The sequence below is a fragment of the Phocoena sinus genome, chromosome 2 (genome assembly GCF_008692025.1).
Source record: "Phocoena sinus isolate mPhoSin1 chromosome 2, mPhoSin1.pri, whole genome shotgun sequence".
Lineage (NCBI taxonomy): Eukaryota > Metazoa > Chordata > Mammalia > Artiodactyla > Phocoenidae > Phocoena > Phocoena sinus.
Genome location: NC_045764.1, coordinates 4,690,441 through 4,716,804, shown reverse-complemented (window position 1 = coordinate 4,716,804; position 26,364 = coordinate 4,690,441). Strand labels below are relative to the sequence as shown.

General features: G+C 42.0%; 1 protein-coding gene across 2 annotated transcripts in view; it reads left to right on the top strand.

The window, feature by feature from the left end:
• The first annotated feature begins 266 nt into the window (after window positions 1–266).
• TMEM236 (transmembrane protein 236) overlaps window positions 267–26,364 on the top strand; it is a 47,002-nt gene continuing 20,904 nt past the window's right edge. Inside the window, exons 1-4 of one of the 2 annotated variants that reach the window (XM_032624315.1) lie at window positions 267–383; window positions 3,724–3,832; window positions 17,586–17,658; window positions 23,671–23,812. In XM_032624315.1, coding sequence (XP_032480206.1) covers window positions 3,816–3,832; window positions 17,586–17,658; window positions 23,671–23,812 — 232 coding nt within the window. In that variant the 5' untranslated portion in view covers window positions 267–383; window positions 3,724–3,815. Of the gene's footprint in view, window positions 384–3,723; window positions 3,833–6,018; window positions 6,276–17,585; window positions 17,659–23,670; window positions 23,813–26,364 lie in introns of those variants that run through there. The other variant, XM_032624314.1, reaches the window with a different exon arrangement.

Genomic DNA, 26,364 nt, shown 5'->3' with positions numbered 1-26,364 from the left:
ATGACAGTTGGAAGTGTGGAGAACAGGTGCTACCCTGGACAGCATGATATCTTCTGCTTACTAAAATAAAAAACACTGCATCAACACTCCTGTGTGGAAGTGAGTTCTAACCACAAGACTCAGTCTTTCCACCACAGACCCAGCTTCAGAAAACCAAATCTGTTTCCTACCAGGAAGTTGTTAAAGCCAGCATTAAAGAGCAGACTCGGGGACAGATTTCTTCACATCAGTGTTGTGCAAATCCAAGTAAAGAATTCGGGTGGTTTGAAAATGTCCCCCTCCGTGTCCTTCTAATTACTGGCAGTGCAATTGCATGGCGGACTCATCAGGGGACTTAGAAGGGGAGGAATCAGGATTGGCATAAACTGGTCCCAGCTGAAGGGGTAGGTGATCGTAAACCCTCTCTTGTATCCCTTTGTCTTTGTCTCCGAGTCAGGGGTGTGGCATTATTTTTCACCCAGTAGCTTAATGCTGGCATCATGGCTTTCTTTTTCTTTGGCAAGCTCGCTAGTTACTCTATCCCTCATGAAGGAAACTTCCCTGCCTCCCATTCTGTTCTGGAAAATTTAGACAAATGATACTTTGGAAGGGCTGAGGACCCTGAAATGATTAAAGGCTATGCCTCGGACCAGACAATTACCAGACAGTCCTCTCCAACATCCTTCATTAACGATGCAAATTCATCATGGATATGCATTCTTGAGGGCATGTGGGTTGGAAAATGTTGGGAAAGACATTGTAACATTGGGACCTATAAAGTCTTTGTGAATGCTTGTAAGGGGCATAGTCTTTTCCGCACATGCATCGTGAGATTAACAAGCTCTGCAATCCCCAGGGGCTTTGTCCTTGGAGCCATGGCTCTCTAGGAAGGAGACATGGCGGCTGTCATTGGGACCACTCAAGGACATTGAAACTCATGAGCTGAGTGAACAGATTGTATTGGGACATTTAGTACATGACTTCTCCTTCTGAAGGGTCAGTGTAGGAACTGCATTCTCTTGGAATGAAAGACGAGTTAGCCATTTTCACAGCCTAGCACATTCTCCCCGCTGCCCACCACTTCTCTTACCCTTCATCTGTTCATTCCTTCCTTTCCCAAGTATGTACTAAGGGCCTATTATGTGCCAGGCATTGTGCTGAGAAATGATGGTACAAAGATGAAAGCAGATGTTCTCTGCCTTGAAGGAGCTTGCGGTTTTGTAGGGAAACCAGTGTGCAAACATTGTAGGGAGACAAGTGCTACAGTGGGAGTATTTGAAAGCTATTTTACATACAGGAGGAAATACTCGCTTCTACTTGGAGGAGAGTAAGGAAAGGTTTCACAGAGGCTAAAACCCTTAATCTGGGGCTGAAGGGTGAAGACTACACTTATTCACACTCTCCTGTGAGGTCAGGAGAAGACATTCAAATTCAACCCTAACTGCCCAGGGAGGAAACAGTTCTTCAGGGCATTCCCCCATCTCCTGCTTGCCTCTTGGCTATTTCACTGCTATTAACTACAGCCACTGCAGGGATAAGTGGGAGTGAAATTTGTTCATTTTGCTTGGAAGTGAGGGAAAACAAATTTGTGGAGGGAAGATTCTAAAAGATAGAGCACAACATTTTTATTAAGCTGGAATTTCTTTGTTCAATTGACTTTTTTTTTTTTTTTTTGTGGTACGCGGGCCTCTCACTGTTGTGGCCTCTCCCGTTGCGGAGCACAGGCTCCAGACGCGCAGGCTCAGCGGCCATGACTCACGGGCCCAGCTGCTCCGCGGCACTTGGGATCTTCCCGGACCGGGGCACGAACCCACGTCCCCTGCATCGGCAGGCAGACTCTCAACAACTGTGCCACCAGGGAAGCCCCAATTGACTTTTTAAATTTTTTTTTTTTTTAAGATGTTGGGGGTAGGAGTTTATTAACTTATTTATTTTTGCTGTGTTGGGTCTTCATTTTTTGTGCGAGGACTTTCTCCAGTTGTGGCAAGTGGGGGCCACTCTTCATCGCGGTGCATGGGCCTCTCACTATCGCAGCCTCTCTTATTGTGGAGCACAGGCTCCAGACACGCAGGCTCAGTAGTTGTGGCTCACAGGCCTAGCTGCTCCGTGGTATGTGGGATCCTCCCAGACCAGGGCTCTAACCGGTGTCCCCTGCATTAGCAGGCAGATTCTCAAGCACTGCGCCACCAGGGAAGCTCCCCCAATTGACTTTTATTAGTCTAAAATTATTTTCTAATTTTTATGCTTGTGAAATATTCCAACTATGCAAATATTAATTTAAAAAACAACACAAAAACCCCTCTGCCCCAACTCACCCATTCCCCAGGGATATCACTCTTAACAGTTTGGTGGATTATCTTTCTGGATCTTAAATTTACATTTAAATCTACAACTATAGTATTTCAGAACAAACATCCATTTCTTCTCTCTCCCACCCCTCTCCCCACCTCACTGCATCATGAAAATTCTTAAAATTATTTTTCAGAGAAAATACAATTATACTATATAAAGAAGATTGCTGTAACAATATATAGATCTTGCTTTGAGTCAATAGAAAAATCGATACATAAGTTCATTTGTACCATTTTTTTTTAGATTCCATATATAAGTGATATCATGGGAAAGAATCTAAAAAAGAGTGGATGTACGTATATGCATAATTGATTGACTTTGCTGTACAGCAGAAGGTAACACAACATTGTAAATCAACTATCCTGCAATAAAAATTTTTTTAAAAAATAAAGGTTTCTTAGAATTACCCTGTGAAACCAAAAAAAAAAAAAAAGGAAGAGGAAAGAAAAGAAAAGAAAAATCAATGCAGGTCAAAATTCACCTTCTCTAATCAACTTGACTTTGATTTTTTTTCAATCCTCTCCTCTGAATCATCCAGTAGTTTTACGTATTGTATCTGTATGATATTTGGCCCCTGCTCATAAACACATTTTTCTTTTTTTTTTTTTGGCTTATATTCAAGCCCTTTGGTTGCAAAGAATGGAAGCCCTGTTTTGTAAGAATACAGGTGACCTGGAGAGTCGAGCAGCTGGGGGACTGGTTTTCTTTGTGTGCTTGTATCGCCCCATCAATCTGTCCCAGTCAGCTCACTCTCTGGATTGACCTCCTATTCCCTCACCATTTGGCTTCCATTTGTTCATTCATTCATTCACTCATTCATTCATTCACTCACTCATTCATTCAGCTAGTTACTGAGTTTGACCACATGTCAGGGGTGGTTCTAGCACATACAGTTTGAGCCGCTCTGATCCTGACTCAAAATCATGGCCTCCTTTAACTCCACTTGTCAAATTCTCCACATTTTTTAGTTCAAATTCCTGTGGGTGAGAAAGTGATTGGCCTAGGTTATGCCAGGCCACGTTTAGACGGCTGGACCTTCTGTAGCCCCGTGCCTGTTCATCCAGATGTGGCTAGAGGAGGAGGGTGGAGGCCTGGGCAGGGTAGGGCTGTCCAACTCATTCCGTACACTTTCTTAGGTCCTACCTGTGTGTCTGTGTCATCTCCCTACCAAAGTGTAAGTCACTCACTAAGCCTCTACCATGATCTACCATGATGTTACAAGGGTAACACAGTCTTTCCTTTACATGGAGTTGGGCTTGTTGTGGGCAGAGGACAACAGTCATAAACTCCCTGCCACTCAAGGAAAGCACAGCTAGTATCAGGGCGTTCCCTGTGGTGGAGAACAGCTGGTCCCATCACGTGAATGTAACACTCTTGGTCTTATCTTTGAAGGTAAAGGTGAAGAGAAAATAGGAACTGGAGGAAGATTAGAGGCGAGAAATATAAAGTGAGTCTCAGTTTCAAATTCCCGTACATGGAAATAAATGGAATTACAGTCCAGGTAAGAGCCAGGCTGTTTTTACTCGACACCTGTCTTCAATTACTCAGATCACAATTCCTATTAATACACAAAATTTGTGGAAGAAGTTATAATACATTGTAGCACTAGATGACTCAAGACCGAGGGTTAGGAGGTTAAAATCTAGCTTGTATCTAGTATCATTTAAATAGAAACTTTGTCAGGGATGATACAGAGAACTGATGTCAATGGTATGCTATGAGAAATAGTTGCCTTAACAGAACCGCTGCTCAGATGGCTTTCTGCCGCATCCTTTTGTATTCTTGCTGTCCTTCTTCCAAGTCTCTTCTTGCATTTGTGAGGGCTTCTGCTCCACGTCAGTGGATTCGAGGTCAAAGAGGGTAACTTGACCGCTAGAGGAGCCACCTGTCTGATTATCCTGCAGTGGGAAGGCAGGAGGTGTGAATCCTCGGGGCCACCCCCAGAATCCTAGGTGCATCCCGAGAGCCAGGCAGCCCCAGGGTCCCTTCTGCAAAGGGCCTTGGGGGAGAGAAGCTGAGAGAAATGCACGTGGGGGTTGGGTGAGGTGGGGTGGCATCTGACACAAAGCCAGCAGATAGGAGGGGTTGGGTCAGCGTGTGTGGGTGCTGGACTCTCCTCGTCACTCCTGCACTTGATGTATCAGGCTCCTCTGTGGCGCCCAGGTGGCTTCCCTGTCTCTAGGTTAATACCATTCCTGCCCTCCCTTCACATCAGCACCGTCCCTCCTTTCCAGGTGTTCAAGTGACTCCTCTGTTCAGAAAATGCTTTTTGACACAGACACACACATGTGCACACACGCACACACACACGCCCCAAATCCTTCATGGGACGTGGACGTTCTGACCCCAGACGATTTTTCTAGCATCACTTGCCCCTGGGTCCTGCCATACACACCGGACTCACCACCATTCCTCCCTCCTTGCTTCTTTGCCTGCCTGAAATGTCACTGACACCCCAACACCCACCTTCGGGCCTCATCATCATCTTTCCCTCCCCTTCCCACAGCCCAAAGAGGAAGTTCTCTGGGGTACCATGGCATTTAGGCTATACTTCTGACCTCAGTTAATTTTTTGTTGCCGTAGGTTTGTGGATTGTGAGCATTTTCAAGGCAGGAACCTTTGTCCCTCATTCACTGTCGCACCCCACAGCCAGCAGAGTGTTCATCACAGCTGTTCCAAAGCGGTTTGCAAAGGAGGGATATTCATGGGGACCACTGTTGTCTTTTAAATATTTGATATTTGCTTTTGGACTAGATATAGATAACTCCGCATGTGTCGGTCCTGACAACCAGTTCCTCGTATCGCCATGTTAGCTTCCTGACCCGCAAAATAAAAATAATGCTGGTCTGTGTTGCATAGCAATCAATGTGCCAGAACAAATAAATATTTCAAGTACCAGGAAGAAGTCTTGTTAGGAGACTGGCAAAGTGAATCCAAACTCCCTTTTCAAGCACTTGGAAGAAAAATGAGGGGTCATTCTCCTAGATGAAGACTCAGATTTTGGGTTTTTCCCTTTGCCTGAATTTGCTTAGATATAAAAATAGGGGATTGGGGGCTTCCCTGGTGGCGCGGTGGTTGAGGGTCCGCCTGCCGATGCAGGGGACGCGGGTTCGTGCCCCGGTCCGGGAGGATCCCACATGCCGCAGAGCGGCTGGGCCCGTGAGCCATGGCCGCTGAGCCTGCGCTCCGGAGCCTGTGCTCCGCAATGGGAGAGGCCGCAGCAGTGAGAGAGGCCCGCGTACCGCAAAAAAAAAAAAAAAAAAAATAGGGGATTGGATTATGTCTCTTCTTCCCCTTTAACTCTAAAATTATATTATTGCGATGGTTCTACTTAACAAGTGTTAAATATTGCATCAATGTTTTTTTGTGCTCAAATTCACAATAAAGACTACATTAAAAGATCCCGCTTTTACCGATGCTCCAAAGCATATTCTGAAATTCATTTGACTTGTAGTAACGGATGTGCAAACACATTGAGTGATCACTTCTACAACTGCTCTGTTTCTTTAAGAGACCTCGGTTAAGTTGGAAGATCACTGAACCATATGAGGGTCAATAAAAGAATAAAAAGTCACTGGTTAGTGATTCGAGTACAAGGAACTTGATCCCAGTTCAGTGTCTGTGAGTCCATATGCTGCTCCCGGTCAGAGTGGGAGCGTCTGGTCCCCAGGTGCTCGCCCTTCCAGGATGGTTTCGAGGAGACTGATGAAGCTGCTGTTCTTTGAGCTCCTTGAGCTTGCTGCTTTCTCTGTCCCCACGCTGGTGATAATGGAACAGTTTGCCGATGCCTATCAAAGCACAAGGGGTACACCTGGCAAAGCGCATTATTGGCTGATTGTTTCCTGTTCCATCGCCTATGTATCTTCAGTGACTCTTTTGATTTGGGTTCCCGTGAAACTTCTCTTGTACAGGAAACGTCATCTTTACCAAAAAATCAAAGGATGGTAAGTAACAGAATTCTTCAGCAGGGAACCCCTGGGATGCTTTCAAAGAGATTTTCTCATGTACTCTGGGTAAGGATGTTAGTGTAGCACACAGGTACATAATGTGAGATTAAGGAGAGGTAATAATCACTGTTTATATAAATGTGTTCCTATTATGGTATCTTCCATATTTTTTATCGGGTCATTTTTTACTGACATGTGTTCCTAAGAGCTAGCATGAATCTCTGATACTCTGAGTAGTAATTGTTGTACTAATTCCTCTGTACACAGAACTGCACAAAGTTTTCACAGTTAATTTACAGAAATCATAACTGTAAGGTTCTAATATAGAATTTTTTCTTTTGTGTAAAACTGAAAGTAATGTCTATGTTAAAATGTTTAAATTGCATTATTTTGTAGCTCTAAGGCATCCTTTGAGCATTAACCAACTGAGATTTTTAAGCAAATTGTTTCCTTTACTTAGATTTTAAAAAATTTGCTATGTTGGTAAATTCTATTACCTTGGTGAGGGGAGGGGTAAGTAATTAAAATAATAACACAAATATTTTAAATAAATCAAGGTTTAATATGGATTGAACTCAGTTTAACTAATGACTGTATTGATCCATGTAAAGGTAATGAGAACATATAATTTCTGATCCTCATATATTTTTCCTTTTAAATCTTCAGATCTGGTTCTTGTCATCTGGGATCTCTTTGATAAGTTAAATTTTTCTTTCATACTAATCTTTCTTTTTTTTTTTTTTTTGGCTGCATTGGGTCTTCGTTGCTGCGCTCAGTCTTTCTCTAGTTGCTGCGAGCGGGGGCTACTCTTCGTTGCGGTGTGCGGGCTTCTCATTGCGGTGGCTTCTCTTGTTGCAGAGCACAGGCTCTAGGTGCATGGGCTTCAGTAATTGTGGCACATGGGCTCAGTAGTTGTGGCTCACGGGCTCTAGAGCGCAGGCCCAATAGTTGTGGCACACGGGCTTAGTTGCTCCGTGGCATGTGGGATCTTCCCGGACCAGGGCTCGAACATATGTCCCCTGCATTGGCAGGAGGATTCTTAACCACTGTGCCACCAGGGAAGTCCCCATACTGATCTTTTAAAGTTGAACAACATAGGGACTTCCCTGGCGATTCCGTGGTTAGGACTCTGTGCTTCCACTGGGGGGCCTGGTTTGATCCGTGGTCAGGGAACTAAGATTCCGCAAGCCATACGGTGTGGCCAAGAAAAAAAAGTTGGACAACATAGAACACATTTGAAAAGCAAGGAGTCGGGAATTTTAACCCAAGCAAAGGCAGAAATATAAAAGTAATAGACACAGCAGTATAGCGAGAAGTCCTGTTGCAAGGGTGTGGCAGGGGAGGCATGAAGCGTGGGGCGCAGGAAGGGCTCTTTAGGTACTGACACTGGGTGTCAACCCCAAAATCACCAGGGGACTCAGTGCCCCGCGGGCAGAGCTCCTGTGAGGTTTCCGAAAATAAATCACGTGGTTGGCATCAATGGGGTTTAGGTATTTTCCAACACTTGACCCAAATCCTCAGCATCAACTAAGGGGTGGGTCTGAAGCTGAGCTGGGCCCTCCACCCCTCACACCCGCTAGGAGTGGCTTCGACTGTTGAAGACTCCTGGCCAGGCTGGGGAATGTGTAAATGAGTACAGGAGTAAACCAGTGGCAAGCTGGTCATGCCCAGGAAGGTGCTCTTTGAGTTTTTTTACATTGGCTCAATCCCTAGGACCTTAGGTCTGAATATCATTCAGGCAGCAAACCTTCCCATGTTGCTTACTATTATTAATATAATATTATTGTTATTGTCATTAAGCTATAATTGCTTCTTTACTGATCACTTATTATGTACTATAAAATTTATGTATGAATTTCATTTCATCCCATACCACCTTGTGAAGTATATATATTTTATGAGCTTATCATTATTATTTCCAAGACGAAACTGATGATTAGAGAGGTTAAGAAACTTACCCGGTCAATTGACAAGTGAGTGAAAGGACTATACTTTGGACCTAGGTCCATCTGATTCTGTAATTGGTACTTCTAACCACTACCCGAAACTGCTTCTTTGAAGGATGAGGTCCCAGTCTCTGGGGGCAATTGAAAGTAAGGAAGAGAAGTAGTCTTTCATTTCTACCCCCTAGTGTTTGTGTTTGTGTCTGTTTGCTGTTTTTGTCTGTACATCTGGTCCAGCTACTCCCCTTGTGCTAAGTTGTCTTCGGCTGTCACAACAATTACATCTTCCAGTGATTTCTTTTGGGAAATACTCTTCCAGTCTTTTCCTTCTATTTGTGGGTGTGGCCGGCCATGAGTGTTCGAAATAGTTTTAGATAGAGGACAGGTTACCTATGATTTCAGTGAAACTGTTCCCTCATGGCCTCTTTTATGAGCCATTATTATCTCTTACTGGCCTAGAAAAGAAGAAATTGTTACTGAGTACTAGTCTAGGAGCCTTACACATTCTGCACTATTAAAGTTAAACTTTATGACAACCTAGTAGGTATGCACTAATATTCTTGTTTTATAGATGAAGAAATGGAAACTTGAACATGTGATTAACTTTGTCTAGTGATAAAACTTATAACTGGTGGAGCTGGGATTGGTGAGCCCACACTGATCTTACTGTGTGCTGTTTCTTCTAACTTATGCAACTTCTCCTGTAGTTTTTCTGACTTTGAATGCAAAGTGTGTTTCAAGAAAAATGCAATTCTTCTAGTGTCATTAGGATACATTTCCCCTAAAGATGTATATTTGGATGTTATATTATGGGTCCCAAAAACGAGTATAGGATATTTTAATATACGTGGTAACATAGCGTGTGTGTGTCATATAACCTGATTCCTAGATGAAGATGATGCAGACATTATTGCTACTATAGAAAGTAGCGATTGAAAGTATGAATTATTTTTGAAGAATACTTAAATAGTTGTTTATGTGAGATTTCATAGATTCTTAGCATTCACAGATACACTGTTGATGGGCCTGTTTGAGAACCTCTCTGTATGTCCACATTGGCGTCATGGGCCCTGTGAGGCTGGTATTGAGGAGAGAGTGAGTCAGCCAGCTAGTGAAGCCCTGACAATATGGCTGAGAGTTGCAGACCTGAGTTTAAATCCCAGCATTGACCCTGATTGGGAGACCGTGTGTGAGTTCTTTAAATTCTTTAAATTTTAGTTTTCTCATGAGCAGAACAGGGACGACCTAGTTTCTTTATTGGGTTGTTTTAAGAAACTGAATAAGATATGCATGTAAAGTTCCGAGCACAGTTCCTGGCACATAGTAAGGACCCAGTGAATATTAGTGTTGTGACCTCAGACTGAATCATGTTTCCATTGAAAATATGATCTGGGGTAATCCTCAGAATGACTCTGAGAAGTGGTAGAAGTAATGATAAAAGTGATAAAACTGAAGAAAATTCTATAAGTGGTACTCTGCATATCTGGAGAATCTTGTAGGTCTCTTTTATCCTTTGAGAGTAATGAGGGTCAATAAAGTGGTCTCATGAATATCTTATAAAGTATTTTGCATATATACATAACATGCTTTTATTTATTTTTTATTTTTTTTAAATTGAAGTATAGTTGATTTATCATGTGTGTTAATTTCTGCCACATGGCAAAGTGATTCAGTTATACATATATATACATTTTTTAATATTCTTTTCCATTATGGTTTATCTCAGGATACCGAATATAGTTCCCTGTGCTATACAGTAGGACCTCATTGTTTGTCCATTCTGTATGTGATAGTTTGTATCTGCTCATCCCAAACTCCCAGTCCATCCCTTACCCTCCGCCATCTCCCCGTCGGCAACCACAAGTCTGTTCTCTACAGTGTGTGTTTTATTTTTCATTTTCTCACTTGACCTGCATGCCTGTGTTGTAAAGTTGAGGGAATGGATATAATTGCCATTTTATAAGGCAGGAAACAATGTCAGAGAGCTTAAGGCACACACTAAACCAAAAGTAGTCTGAACTTTTATCCGGTGTTCTTTCCTTTATTCTTGTTAAACACTTCCTCATTCTTTTGGAATGATTGTTCCTTTTTAGGGTTGCCTGTCATAATTTATCAAAGACTAGGGAGCTGGTTTGAGGAACGAAGAAAAGCTATTTATATCCACACCAAATTTTATATCCCAGTAAATAAGAGGAATCTTTGCCCGGGATATCAGTGAATAGGTGAAAACATTGACAAACTAGCCGGAAACTGAAGCAGATTTCCTCAGACAGGGTACCTTGGGGCAAAATAATCCTGGAGGACTTTTGGGGATTCCCAGACTGCTGTGGAAGTCAGGGTTATCCTGGACGGTGCTAAGTTAGAAAGACTCCAACATTTTGGAACATTTTACCTTGTTTACATCCTTATCATATGCCCCCAGATTTGCTGTTGATTTGTTTCAGGTGGCAGTTGTGGTAGCAGCAGTAGTAGTTATAGCTGTCATCATAGTAAAATAAGAGAAAATATTGGCTGAACAATTACTATGTACAAGCAGCGTTGTAAACACATCGCCTGTATGACTTTAGTTAATTCTCGAAGCTTTTTGAAGAAAGCTTACAGTGCCCATTTAACAAGTGAGGAAATTGGGGCACGGAGGTTAAAAGACCACCCAGCCAGTGAGTAGGGAGCCAAGACCAACCCCAGGGTGTCTGGGGTCTGAGCCCCTAAATGGTCCACAGTAACACACACGAGTGACAGGCTAACCCAAGGGGGGAGAGCGCGCTCTTTTCGGCACCTCTGAGAAGGTCATCGGTGAGTTACCACGAACTAAACCCTGGTGCTTAACAGTTACCTCTTCCCAGAGCATCCCCTTTCTTTCAGTCTGTCTGTCATCTTCTGAAACGCTCAGGACTGATCATTTTCTCCTCCTTGATGACAGGCTTTCTCTGCTTGTCCCACAATCTCTAGTAAAGCAGCGTGAGTGGATTCACTTTTGCTTTTCTGCATATGCAGTGTCACCAGATTCCATGAGTTCTTTCTCTTTCATCTTTCTCTTTCATTCAGGACCTTGCTCTCCGTGGCTGTTTTCCTCTCCCCAGTCAGGCGCTGATTTCCAGGGAGGTGTGCACTTGAGGTTCTGGCCTAGTTCCCCAACTTTTCACCTGTTCAGGTCCAGCGTCAGATCCCTTGTTCTGGTCGCTTGTGTTCAAAAGGAGGCACGAAGAGCATTTTATTAACCTGCTGCGGCTCTGGCAGCCTTCACCAGCTGCTGTCCTTGCCTTTGGCCTCTCTGTCCCCCTCATTCCCTCCCAGTCCTGTTGACAGAGTCATAATCTGCTTGAAAAATGGTGTCTGCATGTCAGTTCCACCTTTAAAACTCTACGCTTCCCCTTGCTTGTAGAATTCAGTGTTGGCATCATTCTGAAGCTGGAAGGCACCCTAGCGTTCATCTAGGGCACTATTTCTCACAAGACAGTCTGCCTCTGATTTTAAAGGGAATTTACGACTTTTTGTGTCTCTAATTATGAGAAGAGCCTTCCTTATTTCCTTGTATTGAGATAAACTCTGCCACCATGTAGCTTCCTTCCAATCTTCCTTGTACATGTCACATCCTCTGCCCCCCTTTATATGCCAGTGAATTTGGCCATGGCCGGGAGCTCTACCCATCGCCCCCTGATTCCCGCTTTTTATTGCTTTCCTTTCTTCTTTTTTATAAGATGCATCAAGTATTTTATTTATTTTTTTTTGAATTTTTTTAAATTGGGGTATAGTTGTCTTACAATGTTGTGTTAGTTTCTACTGTACAGCAAAGTGGAGTTCCCTGTGCTATACAGCAGGTTCTTATTAGTTATCTATTTTATACATATTCGTGTATATATGTCAATCCAATTCTCCCAGTTCATCACCCCCCCACCCCCTACCCCTCACCCCCCAAGATGTGTCAAACATTTTAATTCGGAAGTTGCATACTTCAACTTGCATAGAAAAATTTGGCCTCATCAATCAATTTTCAGTGATTCAACACTTGCCAATTTCAGAGTACTGTCCTTGTTATGAAATTACACTAGCATGGCTACAAGCAATTAATTAGCCCCATATAATGGTCACTGTCAGTAGCATGAGAACTGACATTAAAAAAAATTAAATTAAAAAAATTTTATGGGACTCTAGTTGATGTACAGTGTTGTGTTAGTTTCAGGCGTACAGCAAAGTGAATCAGCTATACGTATACATATACCCCTTTTTATTACTTTTCGAGCGCTCTCATCGGCTCTCATAAACTGTCCCTTGTACAGTGACGACTCCCCACGTTGTGTTTCTAGGGGTGACCTTTTCTCTGAGCTCACTGACATCTTCTCTTCTCCAGTGTCCAGCCTCCATCAGTATTTCTTGTCTTATGATTTCTGGACCTTTTACTCTTTGGGATGCCTCCTTGGGATGCTGGTTGGCTTGTTAATGTCTGAGTGTGGTCTCATTGATACCACACACCTTCAATTTATTACAAAGCACAATAACGTGAAACGTGGCAAAACAAGGTCTGCCTGTATATTGGTTTTAGCCAACAGTTCTAAGTTTTAAGGCTTGACAATAAACCTCTGTGTCTGGACACTGTTCTCTGGGCTCATCAAGGTGGTGGCTCCACCCTCTTGGCCTTGGGCAGCAGCCCTGCTCTCTGGATCTGAGGAGGGAACCCCTGGGCCTGTGGTGGCAGCGGCAGCTTCCCTGGCCTCTGAAGCATCATCAGAGTCATTCTTCCCTTTTCTTGAAGGATAGTACATATTTGCCTCCATATAGCTCTGTTTTAGCCTGTTTCCTGCCGATTGTACCCAGAAGTCTCACAACCTTTCTTCATTTTGCCCCATCTCTGTCCCCCTTCAGTGCAAGCTGTCAGGGTTTCTGCTGAGATGGTTGATTGGATTCACAAGCCACACCCTTACTGTTGTCTCCAGAACATGCTGTCTCATTTTTTGTATCTTTTGCAATATGGATAGGGTGAGAATTTTCTGAATCTTCAAGCCTGGGCTTTTTTTTGTTTAACAATTCCTTCTTCAATTTATCTCTCTCCTCTTGCATTTTACTCTAGTCAACAAGGAGAAACCAGGCAGTGCCTTCAACACTTTGCTTAGAAATCCCCTTAGCTAAGTGTCTGAGCTCATTGCGTACAAGTTCTCCTTTATACTCAACAGAACACATTTCAGCCAAGTTCTCTGTCACTGTATAAAAAGGATCACCGCTCTTCCAGTTTCCAGTAACACAGTCTTCATTTCTGTCAGAGATCTCACCAAAAGGACTTTTAATATTCATATTTTTAGCAACATTCTGTTCATAATAATATAGGTATTCTCTAGAACAGTAGAGGCTTTCTGCACAGCTCTCCTCTTTCTGAGCTCTCCCCAGAATCTCCTTTAACTTCCATATTTCCACTAACATTCTCTTCTGGATAATCTAGCCTTTTTCTATCCTGCATCTTCAGACTCTTCCAGACTATCCATTACCAAATTCCAAAGCCACTTCCACATTTTGGGTATTTGTTACAGCAGTATCTCACTTCCCTATAGCAAAATCTGTGTTAGTTTCCTAAGACTGTCATAACGAAGTACTTCTAACTGGGTGGTTTAAACAACAGAAATTTATTGTGTCACAGTTCTGGAAGCTAGAAGTTCAAGATTAAAGTGTTGGAAGGCTTGGTTCCTTCTGAGGGCTATGAGGGAGAATCCAGTCCAAGCCTCTCTTCTTTTTTTTTTTTTTAACATTTAAAAAAAAATTTATTTTTGGCTGTGTTGGGTCTTCGCTGCTGTGTGCGGGCTTTCTCTAGTTGCGGTGAGAGGGGACTACTCTTCATTGCAGTGCGCGGGTTTCTCACTGTGGTGGCTTCTCTTGTTGCAGAGCATGGGCTCTAGGCACGTGGGCTTCAGTAGTTGCAGCATGCAGGCTCAGTAGTTGTGGCGCACAGGCTTAGTTGCTCCACAGCATGTGGGATCTTCCTGGACCAGCGATTGAATACGTATCTCCTGCATTGGCAGGCGGATTCTTATCCACTGTGCCACCAGGGAAGTCTCTCTTCTAGCTTCTGATGGTCTGCTGGCAATCTTCGGCATTCCTTGGCTTATAGATGCATCACCCTGATTTCTGTCTTCATCTTCATATGGTGTCTTCCTGTGTTTCTTCATGTAATCTTCCTTCTGTACATATCTGTCTCCAAATTTCCTTTTATATAAGGCCACTGGTCTTATTGGATGGGGGCCTGCCCTAATGACCTCATTTTAACTTATTACCTCTGTAAAGACCCTATTTCCAAATGAGGTTACATTCTGAGGTCCTGGGGGTTGGAACTTCAGCATGTCTTTTAGGGAGGACACAGTTTAACCCATACCACTCATTAATAAATTAGAAGCATATGTTAGCAGTAAGTCAAGATTTTCAAATACAGGTTATCATTATTTCTGCTTAAATAAAACACAGATTTGGATTAGTGTTCACTTATTAACTAGTCTGTTCATTCATTTAGCATTTATTGAATTCCTACTCTGTGCCAGATATTCTCCAGGGTTATGGGGTTCTTGAACTTGGATGAGAAACAAGTTACATCTCTACTTTCGATAACCTCTGATTGAAAGATGGCATTTCTTTCCACTATGAATGCTGGTAACAAACCAGAGTAGTATTAGCAGGACCTGTAATTTTATTACGTAGATTTTTTTTCATATCACATTACAACTGTTGCAGATACTTCAGATTACGGTTTATGATCTTCACTACCTTGAAATTATGAGAGACTACAGTTTCCACTAGATCTTGAATGCTCCAAAAAAAATAAGAAGACACTGTATTCTTAGATAAGTGTATATATTACTAAATCAAAATTTTAAAAGAATGTGGATAACTGTATTACTTTTTTTTTTTTTTTCTTTTGCGGTACGCGGGCCTCTCACCGTTGTGGCCTCTCCCGTTGCGGAGCACAGGCTCCGGACGCGCAGGCTCAGCGTCCATGGCTCACGGGCCCAGCCGCTCCGCGGCATGTGGGATCTTCCCGGACCGGGGCATGAACCCGTGTTCCCTGCATCGGCAGGCGGACTCTCAACCACTGCGCCACCAGGGAAGCCCAGATAACTGTATTTCAATATAATTGCTTTGTTTTGTAGTCTATGTATTTTGTGCATTTAAAAATTCTATTCTGAGAAGGGTCCATAGGATTTAGCAGATTCCCAGGAAGTTTATTGTACAAAAAAGATTTAGAAACATTGTTCTAAATGCTGGAGCTAAAGTAATGAACAATTCAGATAAGGTACATAGTCCCATGGAACTTACCTTGGGGATAGGCACACAGGAGCCAGACATGGAAGATCTATGATCTAGATTTAGGTCTGCGATCTAGAGACACCCTGGCAAAAAGGAAGAGCCAGTGTAAGCCTGGAAGGTGGGGCAAGCTTGGTGTGACCACAGAATAACCAGGGTGCTAGTATGGCAGGATTAAGTGGATGGTGGGGAAGAGGCAGGTCATTCTAAGTGAAGAGAGTAGGAGAAATAAGAGAAACCACATCACGTAGAACACTTAGGCAACAGTGATAGGTTTCAATTTTATTCTAATTACATTAGTCATACATTGAAAATATTTTTTAAATCTCTAAGATATACAAATGAGTGTATTTTGTGGTAAAATACACCTAGCATAAAATTTACCATCTTAACCATTTTCAAGTGCACAGCTCATTGGCATTAAGTACATGAACATTGGTGCGCTACCACCGCCACCATCCATCCACAGAACCCTCTTCATCTGGCAAAACTGAACCTCTAGCCACTAGACAGTAACTCCCCATTCCCCACTCCTCCCAGCTTTGGTGATTTTTGAGCAGGGCAGTAACAAGAGGTGTTTTACATTTGAAAAATCAGACGTTTGCTCTATGGAGAAAATATTGCTAGGCAAGAAGAGGGACACTAACAGGAAACTGGTTACGAAACACTGCAGATGAGATATGATAGTGAGAGAACCACAGTGTTGGCAGAGGTTGATTCAAAATACATTTTGGCATTAAATCATCAGACAGCATTTGATGATGATTGGAATGAGTATGGGTTCTTTTTTAGGCATGTTAAGTTTGAGTTGCCTATTAGATTAGACATCTGAGTGGAGGTGCCAAATAGATAGTTGGGTGTCCAAGTCCAGACCTCAGGACAGAGGCCAGTGTATATATACTATAGTCTATTTGTGAGTCATGGGCAAGTGGGTGGTGTTTAAAGCGATGGGATTGGCTGAGATCATCAGGGGAGATAATATAGATAAATAAGGGGTGCAGGAATAATCCCTGGGGCACTCTTATTTTTTAGAGGTCAAGCTGAGAAGAGGACTCTATGAATGCCCCAGCTAGCCTCAGAGAGCTGAGTGCTGCAGGAGTCTGGATCTGGGCTCAGAGAAGGAGGCAAAGCTACCAATTTAAAATTCCATCTTACCTCTGGTTTTAGCAGGTTGTACTGAGTCTGGCTATGAGAGATGGGCTATCCACTGCCCTATCTTATGTCTATACCTAGAACATCTAGGAGGGGACTGGGGTAGAGTGAAATGGTGGGACCAAGAAGAATTCTTAGTCATTTGTAAGACTCCAACAATACTTTTTGAACTTAAACACATACTATTCTATATATGTAATTCATATAATACGTATTTAACTAAGGAAAGAGGGGATGAATATTTTACTATAGAAAACCTGAGTATATTTTATCTTCCCATAAATTAGTGATGTTAAATACACATTTTAATTCTCTCTGTCATGATAGACTATTATATATTCTATCTCAATAGCTATTTGTTTGGTTGATCATGCAAGGCTTAAAAAGTGATCCAAAAACATTTAAAAACTATGTGATTTTTACGTCTATATGATTTTTTTGGGGGGGAGGTGGTTCACGTAAAAAAATCCAGGTGTTTTCACTCTAAGTCGTCTTTAACTATCCAACAGTATACTGTTTCTAAATATATTGTTTGAAAAAATCAATTTTACAACGTGAGGTATAGTATCACTTGAGAAGGTCATGCTGTTCTTTTTTTCAGTTGGTCGCCAGACCCTGAACTCTTGGGCAGGATTCTGATGAATGGATTTTGAAAATATTGAATGTCATTTGTCTTGTACTGTGATGCTTTTAGCAGTCGATGGTTTGCTAATTATTTGGAAACCTCTCACCCCTTTGTTCTAGAAAAGCATTCCGGCTTTTGTGTGTGTTCCCCTTTGCCATACACAAACATTTCGGAAATGGAAATAGGGAAGTAGTAGCTTCTTAGAAAAACTATAGATGAATGGAACAGGAACTGCAAAATCGGCAAAATGTAACAGGAACTGTTGATCTTGTACATTATTGCTTTTGCTTATTTTTTCTCCTTTGCTAGGAGACCTGTTATGATGATGTGTGTAATCCTCACCACGCTTCCCAGCTTCAGCTTTTCTATAGCAGTGACCAAGGTATGGAATTTTGATTTCTTGTCCTGCAAGATTTTGAGTTTTTAAAATGTCCCCTGTTATTAAAATTTCATAGAGTGGTATGCCCAAACAAATTTCTCCGGTTTTATTCTAAGTTGCAATATATATATTTAAGGTACTAAGATCATTGTTACCTCTGTGATTGTGGAGGAAAGTATAGCAGCCAATTAGAAAAATTGCTTCTGTGTGAGAAAGGAAAGTTATTTGAAAATAATAAAAAAGCAAGGAATTTGAGAGTACATCCACATGTGTTTCTTCTAACCTGATGTTTTTCATGAGTGTCCTCGGTTCTAAATGGAATATCCAATCAATATCCAAGGGAACAACCACTCACATGCTAAAGCTTTGATAAGATTCCATTGACACATAATTTGTACACGATGTTTATTTGAAAATAAATTTGAGTTTATGTTTCAATAAATGCAGCTACAAAGGGACTCTGATGAATGGATATCAGCAGGGCAGGAATACTATAGGCAGAACTTTCAGCCTGTGAGGACTCTTACCCAGAGAGTTCAAAGCAGAATACCCTGCTAATCTTACTAATTTTCAAGGTGCTGTGAAAGATTTAATTTTATTTATTTATTTATTTATAAGATTTTCATTTACATGCTGAGCAGGTAGTCATTAAGTGCTTATTACATGCCAGGTACTGTGTTAGAAACTGAGGATAGAGCACTTAGAAAATTTGACAGTCTCTGGCCTTCAGTAATTTTTTATTGACAGTAGAGAGAAAAATAAACAGGCAGTTAGAATAGGTATGATCAGTTCTGTGAGAGAGGTGAGTACCAGGTAGTGGATGACATCATTAGAAATGACATGACTCTTGGGAGATGTCCTACATGTAGCATTAGGACAATACATGAACACACAGAATAACCTCAGAAGGCCATACAGATGGACTTTGCATCAAATTGCAACACACAAATATTTTAATCTAGATTTATCATTTTCTCCTTCCTCCCCAAAGACCTTGTAAAGCACTTGGGAGGTTCCCAAGAGCTTTGAAAATTCAGTGTACAACACTTTCAAAGAACACCACTATCACAGATAATGCTCTATCTACAGTTTAATTGCTCTTTTGGGGATTCTTTCCCGTTATGTCTCACCCGCTGTTGGATATTTTTCTTTCCTTTTTTCTTATTTTTCACTGAAATCTAACACAAAAACAGAAAACCTCACACAACATAAATACACAATGTTAATGGAATACCACAAAGCAAACTCCCATAGAAACACTACTCAGGTCAGGGCTTCCCTGGTGGCGCAGTGGTTGAGAGTCCGCCTGCCGATGCAGGGGACACGGGTTCGTGCCCTGGTCCGGGAGGATCCTGCATGCCGCGGAGTGGCTGGGCCCGTGAGCCATGGCCGCTGAGCCTGCGCATCCGGAGCCTGTGCTCCGCAACGGGAGAGGCCACAACAGTGAGAGGCCCGTGTATCGCAAAAAAAAAAAAAAAAAAAAAAAAAAATTAAGAAACACTACTCAGGTCAAAAAATAAAACTTTGTCAACGCCCTAAAAGCCACTTCCAATGACTACCTTTCCCTCCATCCCAAAGGTAACTTCTATCTTAACTCCTAATACCACAGGTACAAGTTAGTTTATCTGTTTTTGAAAGTTTTATGAAGGGAAATCAAATTATCTATTATCTATCTACCTACCTATCTATCTAATTTGTCTCTGGCTCCTTTTATTCAAAAGTATGATTCCTTCATGTTTTTCTGGTTAGCTGTAGTTCATTCATTTCCGTTCCTATATATCATTTCATGTTATGAATTTATCATAAAGTATTTTATGAATTCATCATTTTATGAATATATCATACTTTATTCATCAGTTCTACTCTTTGTTTTTAAATGGGCAAAATATTTTAATAGGCATTTCACAAAGAAGATCTACAAATAGCAAACAAGCACATAAAAATATGCTGAACATTATTGGTCATCAGAAAAATGTAAGCTAAATCACAATGTGATACTACTACATACCCACAAGAGTGGTTAAAATTTTTTTTGTTGTTTTTTAATTAATTTTTATTGGAGTATAGTTTCTTTACAATGTTGTGTTAGTTTCTACTGTCCAGCAAAGTGCATCAGCTATACGTATACATCATCAGTTCTGCTCTTAATGGCCGTTTCAGTTTCCAGTTTTTGCTGCTGTGAATATCCTGGAACATGTCTCTTGGTGCCCATGTGCAAGCATTTCAGTTGGTTAAATGTGTAGGAGTAGAACTGATGGGTCACAAGATGTTCAAGTACTCAGTTGTAACTGACAGTGTCAGTTCTTCAAAGAGAGTATACTAATTTACACTTCCACCAGCAGAGAACGAGCGATCTTCATGTTCCTCATCCTCAGCAGAACTTGCATTTTTTTTTTTTGCGGTACGCGGGCCTCTCACCGTTGCGGCCTCTCCCGTTGCGGAGCACAGGCTCCGGACGCGCAGGCTCAGCGGCCATGGCTCACGGGCCCAGCCGCTCTGCGGCATGTGGGATCTTCCCGGACCGGGGCACGAACCCGCGTCCCCTGCATCGGCAGGCGGACTCTCAACCACTGCGCCACCAGGGAAGCCTTGTATTTAGTTTTTGATAGTTCGATTAATATGTGTCTTGGCATGTTTCTCCTTGGATTTATCTTGTATGGGACCCTCTGCGCTTCCTGGACTTGATTAACTATTTCCTTTCCCATATTAGGGAAGTTTTCAACTATAATCTCTTCAAATATTTTCTCAGTCCCTTTCTTTCTCTCTTCTTCTTCTGGGATGCCTATACTTCAAATGTTGGTGTGTTTCATGTTGTCCCAGAGGTCTCTGAGACTGTCCTCAATTCTTTTCATTCTTTTTTCTTTATTCAGCTCTGCAGTAGTTGTTTCCAGTATTTTATCTTCCAGGTCACTTATCCGTTCTTCTGCCTCAGTTATTCTGCTATTGATCCCATCTAGAGTATTTTTAATTTCATTTATTGCGTTGTTCATCATTGCTTGTTTCATCTTTAGTTCTTCTAGGTCCTTGTTAAATGTTTCTTGCATTTTGTCTAGTCTATTTCCAAGTTTTGGATCGTCTTTACAATCATTATTCTGAATTCTTTTTCAGGTAGGCTGCCTATTTCCTCTTCATTTGTTAGGTCTGGTGGGTTTTTATCTTGCTCCTTCATATGCGGTGTGTTTTTCTGTTTTCTCATTTTGCTTATCTTACTGTGTTTGGGGTCTCCTTTTTGCAGGCTGCAGGTTCGTGGTTCCCGTTGTTTTTGCTGTCTGTCCCCAGTGGCTAAGGTTGGTTCAGTGGGTTGTGTAGGCTTCCTGGTGGAGGGGACTAGTGCCTGTGTTCTGGTGGTTGAGGCTGGATCTTGTCTTTCTGGTGGGCAGGTCCACGTCTGGTGGTGTGTTTTGGGGTGTCTGTGGACTTATTGTGATTTTAGGCAGCCTCTCTGCTAATGGATGGGGTTGTGTTCCTGTATTGCTAGTTGTTTGGCATAGGGTGTCCAGCACTGTAGCTTTCTGGTCGTTGAGTGAAGCTGGGTGCTGGTGTTGAGATGGAGATCTCTGGGAGATTTTCGCCGTTTGATATTATGTGGAGCTGGGAGGTGTCTTGTGGACCAGTGTCCTGAAGTTGGCATTCCCACCTCAGAGGCACAGCACTGACTCCTGGCTGCAGCACCAAGAGCCTTTCATCCACATGGCTCAGAATTAAAGGGAGAAAAAGTAGAAAGAAAGAAAGAAAGAAAGAAAGAAAAAGAAAGAAAGAAAGAGGAAGAAAGGAGGGAAGGAGGGAGGGAGGGAGGCAGGCAGGAGGGAAGGAAGGAAAGAAAGAAAGAAGATAAAATAAAGTAAGATAAAATAAAGTTATTAAAATTAAAAATATTAAGAAAAATAATTTTTTTAAGAAAAAAAAAAACGGACAGATAGAACCCTAGGACAAATTGTGGAAGCAAAGCTATACAGGCAAAATCTCACACAGAAGCATACACATACACACTCACAAGAAGAGGAAAAGGGGAAGAAATCATAAATCTTGCTCTCAAAGTCCACCTCCTCAGTTTGGGATGACTCGTTGTCTATTCATGTATTCCACAGATGCAGGGTACATCAAGTTGATCGTGGAGCTTTAATCCGCTGCTCCTGAGGCTGCTGGGAAAGATTTCCCTTTCTCTTCTTTGTTCGCACAGCTCCTGGGGTTCAGCTTTGGATCTGGCCCCACCTCTGCGTGTAGGTCACCAGAGGGCGTCTGTTCTTTGCTCAGACAGGACGGGGTTAAAGGAGCCGCTGATTTGGGGGCTCTGGCTCACTCAGGCCGTGGGGAGGGAGGGGCACGGAGTGTGGGGCAGGCCTGCGGCGGCAGAGGCCAGCGTGACGTTGCACCAGCCTGAGGTGCGCCGTGCGTTCTCCCGGGGAAGTTGTCCCTGGATCCCGGGACGCTGGCAGTGGCGGGCTGCACAGGCTCCCCGGAAGAGGGGTGGATGGTGACCTGTGCTCGCACACAGGCTTCTTGGTGGCAGCAGCAGCGGCCTTAGCGTCTCATGCCCGTCTCTGGGGTTCGCGCTTTTAGCCGCGGCTCGCGCCCGTCTCTGGAGCTCCTTTAAGCAGCGCTCTGAATCCCCTCTCCTCGCGCACCAGGAAACAAAGAGGGAAGAAAAAGTCTCTTGCCTCTTCGGCAGGTCCAGACTTTTCCCCGGACTCCCTCCCGGCCAGCCGGTGGCGCACTAACCGCCTGCGGGCTGTGTTCACGCCGCCAACCCCAGTCCTCTCCCTGCGCTCCGACCGAAGCCCGAGCCTCAGCTCCCAGCCCCGCCCGCCCCAGCGGGTGAGCAGACAAGCCTCTCGGGCTGGTGAGTGCCGGTCGGCACCGATCCTCAGTGCGGGAATCTCTCTGCTTTGCCCTCCACACCCCTGTGGCTGTGCTCTCCTCCGTGGCTCCGAAGCTCCCCCCTCCGCCACCCGCAGTCTCCGCCCATGAAGGGGCTCCTAGTGTGTGGAAACCTTTCCTCCTTCACGGCTCCCTCCCACTGGTGCGGGTCCCGTCCCTATTCTTTTGTCTCTGTGGGGACTTTCTAGCCTTTTGGGATGTCAGAGGTCTTCTGCCAGCGTTCAGTAGGTGTTCTGTAGGAGTTGTTCCATGTGTAGATGTATTTCTGGTGTATCTGTGGGGAGGAAGGTGATCTCCGTGTCTTACTTACGCCATCTTCCCCTCATCTCTCATGTTCATTTTAGAATCAGCTTGTCATTTTCCACAGAAAAGTTGGAATTTTCATTGAGGTTGTATCAAATTGTATCATTTTTTTAAATCTTATTTTCTAGCTCTTTGTTTTTGGTGTGTAGGAATAATTTATCCATTTTGGGGAGATTTTCCCCATTTATAATCATATAGTCTATGAATAATGACAGTGTGTTTTTCTTTCCAATACTTACACTGTTTATTTCTTTCTCTTGCCTTGTTACACTGGCTAGGACCTCTAGTACAGTGTTGAATAGAAATGGTCATGGTATAACCTTTGTCTTATTCTTGATCTCATAGGGAAAACTCTTAACATATCACCATTAACATGATGTTTGTCATAGCCTTTTTTGTAGATACCTTAAACAGATGAAGGAAGTGCTCCAAAGCCGAGCTGGGTTTACCTAGCTCTCCCTTCTTGGAAGACCCAACACTCTAATGTTTGCCCCCCCAGCTCTTTGAGCTAGGACTCTCAGAGGCTCTGCTTAGCAGTTGGGTTGGGAGAGATTCCCCATTCCACTATTCCAGGAGCCTACTGTTAACTTTTTATGCACATTTACCAAGCTCTGTCTTTAACTGAAAGCTCTTCCATTGATATGAACCCTTATTACATCTTTAGAAATGGTTCAAAACCTTGTGGGGTTGAGCACCTAAAAAGCTGAAAACCAAGCTTCTAGTCTTTTAGTAAATGTATGTATAATTAATTTAGCACTGCTTTCAAATCTTCAAAGAATTGTGAACAAAGAAAGTACAAAAATTTAATGCTTCTAAATGGTCTTCTGAAAACAGGTTCAAAAGAATATTAATGCTTCTGCTTGTACCTTACCGGATATGTTACCTGACCTGCCAGTCTCTTTGGTTCTGACCTGCTTGATCATGGTTGATATTATTGAAAAACTCAGGACATATCCTCTTAGAGGGAGGCAAAAGAGTAAGTATTCTTTTAAATACAAATATTTTTTAAAGTTTCACATATAGTTCACCTTTCTCCCACTCTTGTCTGTTGACATGTTCAATGATATTTTTTAAGAGCTAAGATTACAGATAGAAGATTACAAATGAAGATATCCAAATGTAATTGTAGCTATACAGTTATTCTTTTTTGATTTTGATAGTACTGACAAATGGATAAAGTTACTAAATATTTAATACTAAATCTTTAATGTTTATTCTAACATGAAAATTACCTAAGTAAATTATTATAGATTTGTATTTTTAGGAACTCTCTCAAAACCTTAAGTTGAGATGAATAGAGAGTTTAGTCTGCATACCTTTGATACAGGAATTAATATGACTGCTGCAGATACGTCCTAGAGATTTCTGTGTTTTTAATCGTGGATTGTCAAAAAGCTAAAGATCACACTCAAAAGCAAGATATGCCACATTCTTCCAAAGGGAGCAGTTGAAACTAAATATTGGTTGGCCTTTAAAAAAACTATTTTGTTAGTTGAATATTTTGTTTGGTCAGTCAAAAATTCCCTCAACTTTCATTTAATTTTATGTGATGGTATCTGTGTTTGATTTACAGTATTTGCATGGTATGGTTATTGTATGGCAAAGATTTTGCATTTGAAATGGGTAGGTTTTGTTAATCATTCCCTGACGGAGTGGATGGGAGAAATTGAGTGAGTCATAGGAGAACGCTTTGGGGTAATAGGGCAACTACTACAACCAGGAAGGAAAGCACTAGACTTATTTCTTATGAGCCATCACCCCTCCAGTCACTCTTGCTCCTCAGATTGAAAAGCAAAACTGAGTTGGAGGCCACCAGGAAACCTGAGACTCTGATCTTCATATTTTGCACTTTGCCCTTGGGTGGCAGATGATAGACTGTTAACATAACACAGGTGACAAGGTAGATAAGATGGCAGCCAATGAGTCTGTTGAAGAAAAGGTGCTCCCAAGGTACATCTGCCCTCCACAGACAAGTGTATTTGTCTTAAACTGAGGATATTTGGGAATCGCCAAACCCTTTACTACTTCTGTAGACTGCTTAATGACAAGCCCATTTTGAAATTGGACTGTTTTTAATGAGTCTGTATTTTCCAGGTTAATGTGAAGTTGCTACGTTTTTAGTGAAAATTCTCTTTTAAAAAATGCACATGTATATTTTTGGGAATCATTTATTGGCGTTTTATATTTTAAGTGATGAGTTGGATTTTTAAAGGGGCATTTTCTTTGTATTCAGAAGTAGTGATGAAAAGAGAATCAAAATAAGAGAACCTCAAGGAAGAAGTCAGTCTTGGGGAGAAGACTCTAGAACATCTTGTTCAATTGCTGCTTCTTAGTTGAAGTGCCTCCTTCTTGAGCTTTTTCTTCTCTGCTCAAACTTAGGAAGGTTAATGTCTGGTTAAATAGCGCCACCGTTTAATAAAATCACACTTTAAAATACTAGCATTCATTCAAAATACCTTTGTAAATATTAATTATATGTGTATTTAATTTTTGTGCAAACTTTGAACTCAATTAGTCTCCTATACTCATTTTAACAGGCATACTAATAAAATCAGTTGTGTGAATTTTTAACCAATGGGGTATTCTCATTTATCCTCTGGAATGTAAATTAATACATAAACTCATAAACATAATACATAAATCTGAATATAAGCAAGTATGCTATAAATATGGTTTCACTGCATGTGCTACCTTAGAATCAAAGCAGTAGGTTAAGGGTGTGTGGCAGCAAAGTTTAGAATAATTTGTGTCCCTTTAGAAAATGTTGAGAAAGAAGTACATTCTCTTCTTTGCTATCCAGATAGTTTGACATGCATCCATACTAGTCAACTTACAGCAGTTTTCACTTTATACCAGATGAAACTGAGGTACTCTGCAATGCTTGGATTTATGGACACACTTGCACTACCCTACCTTGAAGTACAGTTGATTTACAATGCTGTGTTAATTTCTGCTGTACAGCAAAGGGGTTCAGTTGTACATATATAAACATTCTTTTTTATATATTCTTTTCCATTATGGTTTATTACAGCATATTGAATAGAGTTCCCTGTGCTCTACAGTAGGGCCTTGTTGTTTGTCCATTCTCTATATAATAGTTTGCATCTGCTCATCCCACACTCCCAGTCCATCCTCCCCCACACCCCCTCCTAACTATACTGTCTTAATTCCAAGCTACCAAAGTTTGATCTTTGTATAGTTTTTCTTTTTCTAAATTTAAAAATAAAAGTTCTATATTTGACATATGCTTAAAACAATCTTTTGTGGCCCAAAGAATGCTTTCTGCTAACTTCATACTACCAGTTGAAATACCGAAGTATCAAGTGATTACCAAGCCGTAACATTTAAGTGGATCGTTTCCCATAGACTGGGGCTCACTTGGGAATATTTTTTGGAACACAGATCTCTGAGGCATGGCAATCTCACAGATGCACATAGCACCTAATAGTGTCAAATCCCGGTCATGAGAATAAATAATAAGAATACAATGTATAGCCTGCATGTCCCCCACTCTTACTAGTATGTGGG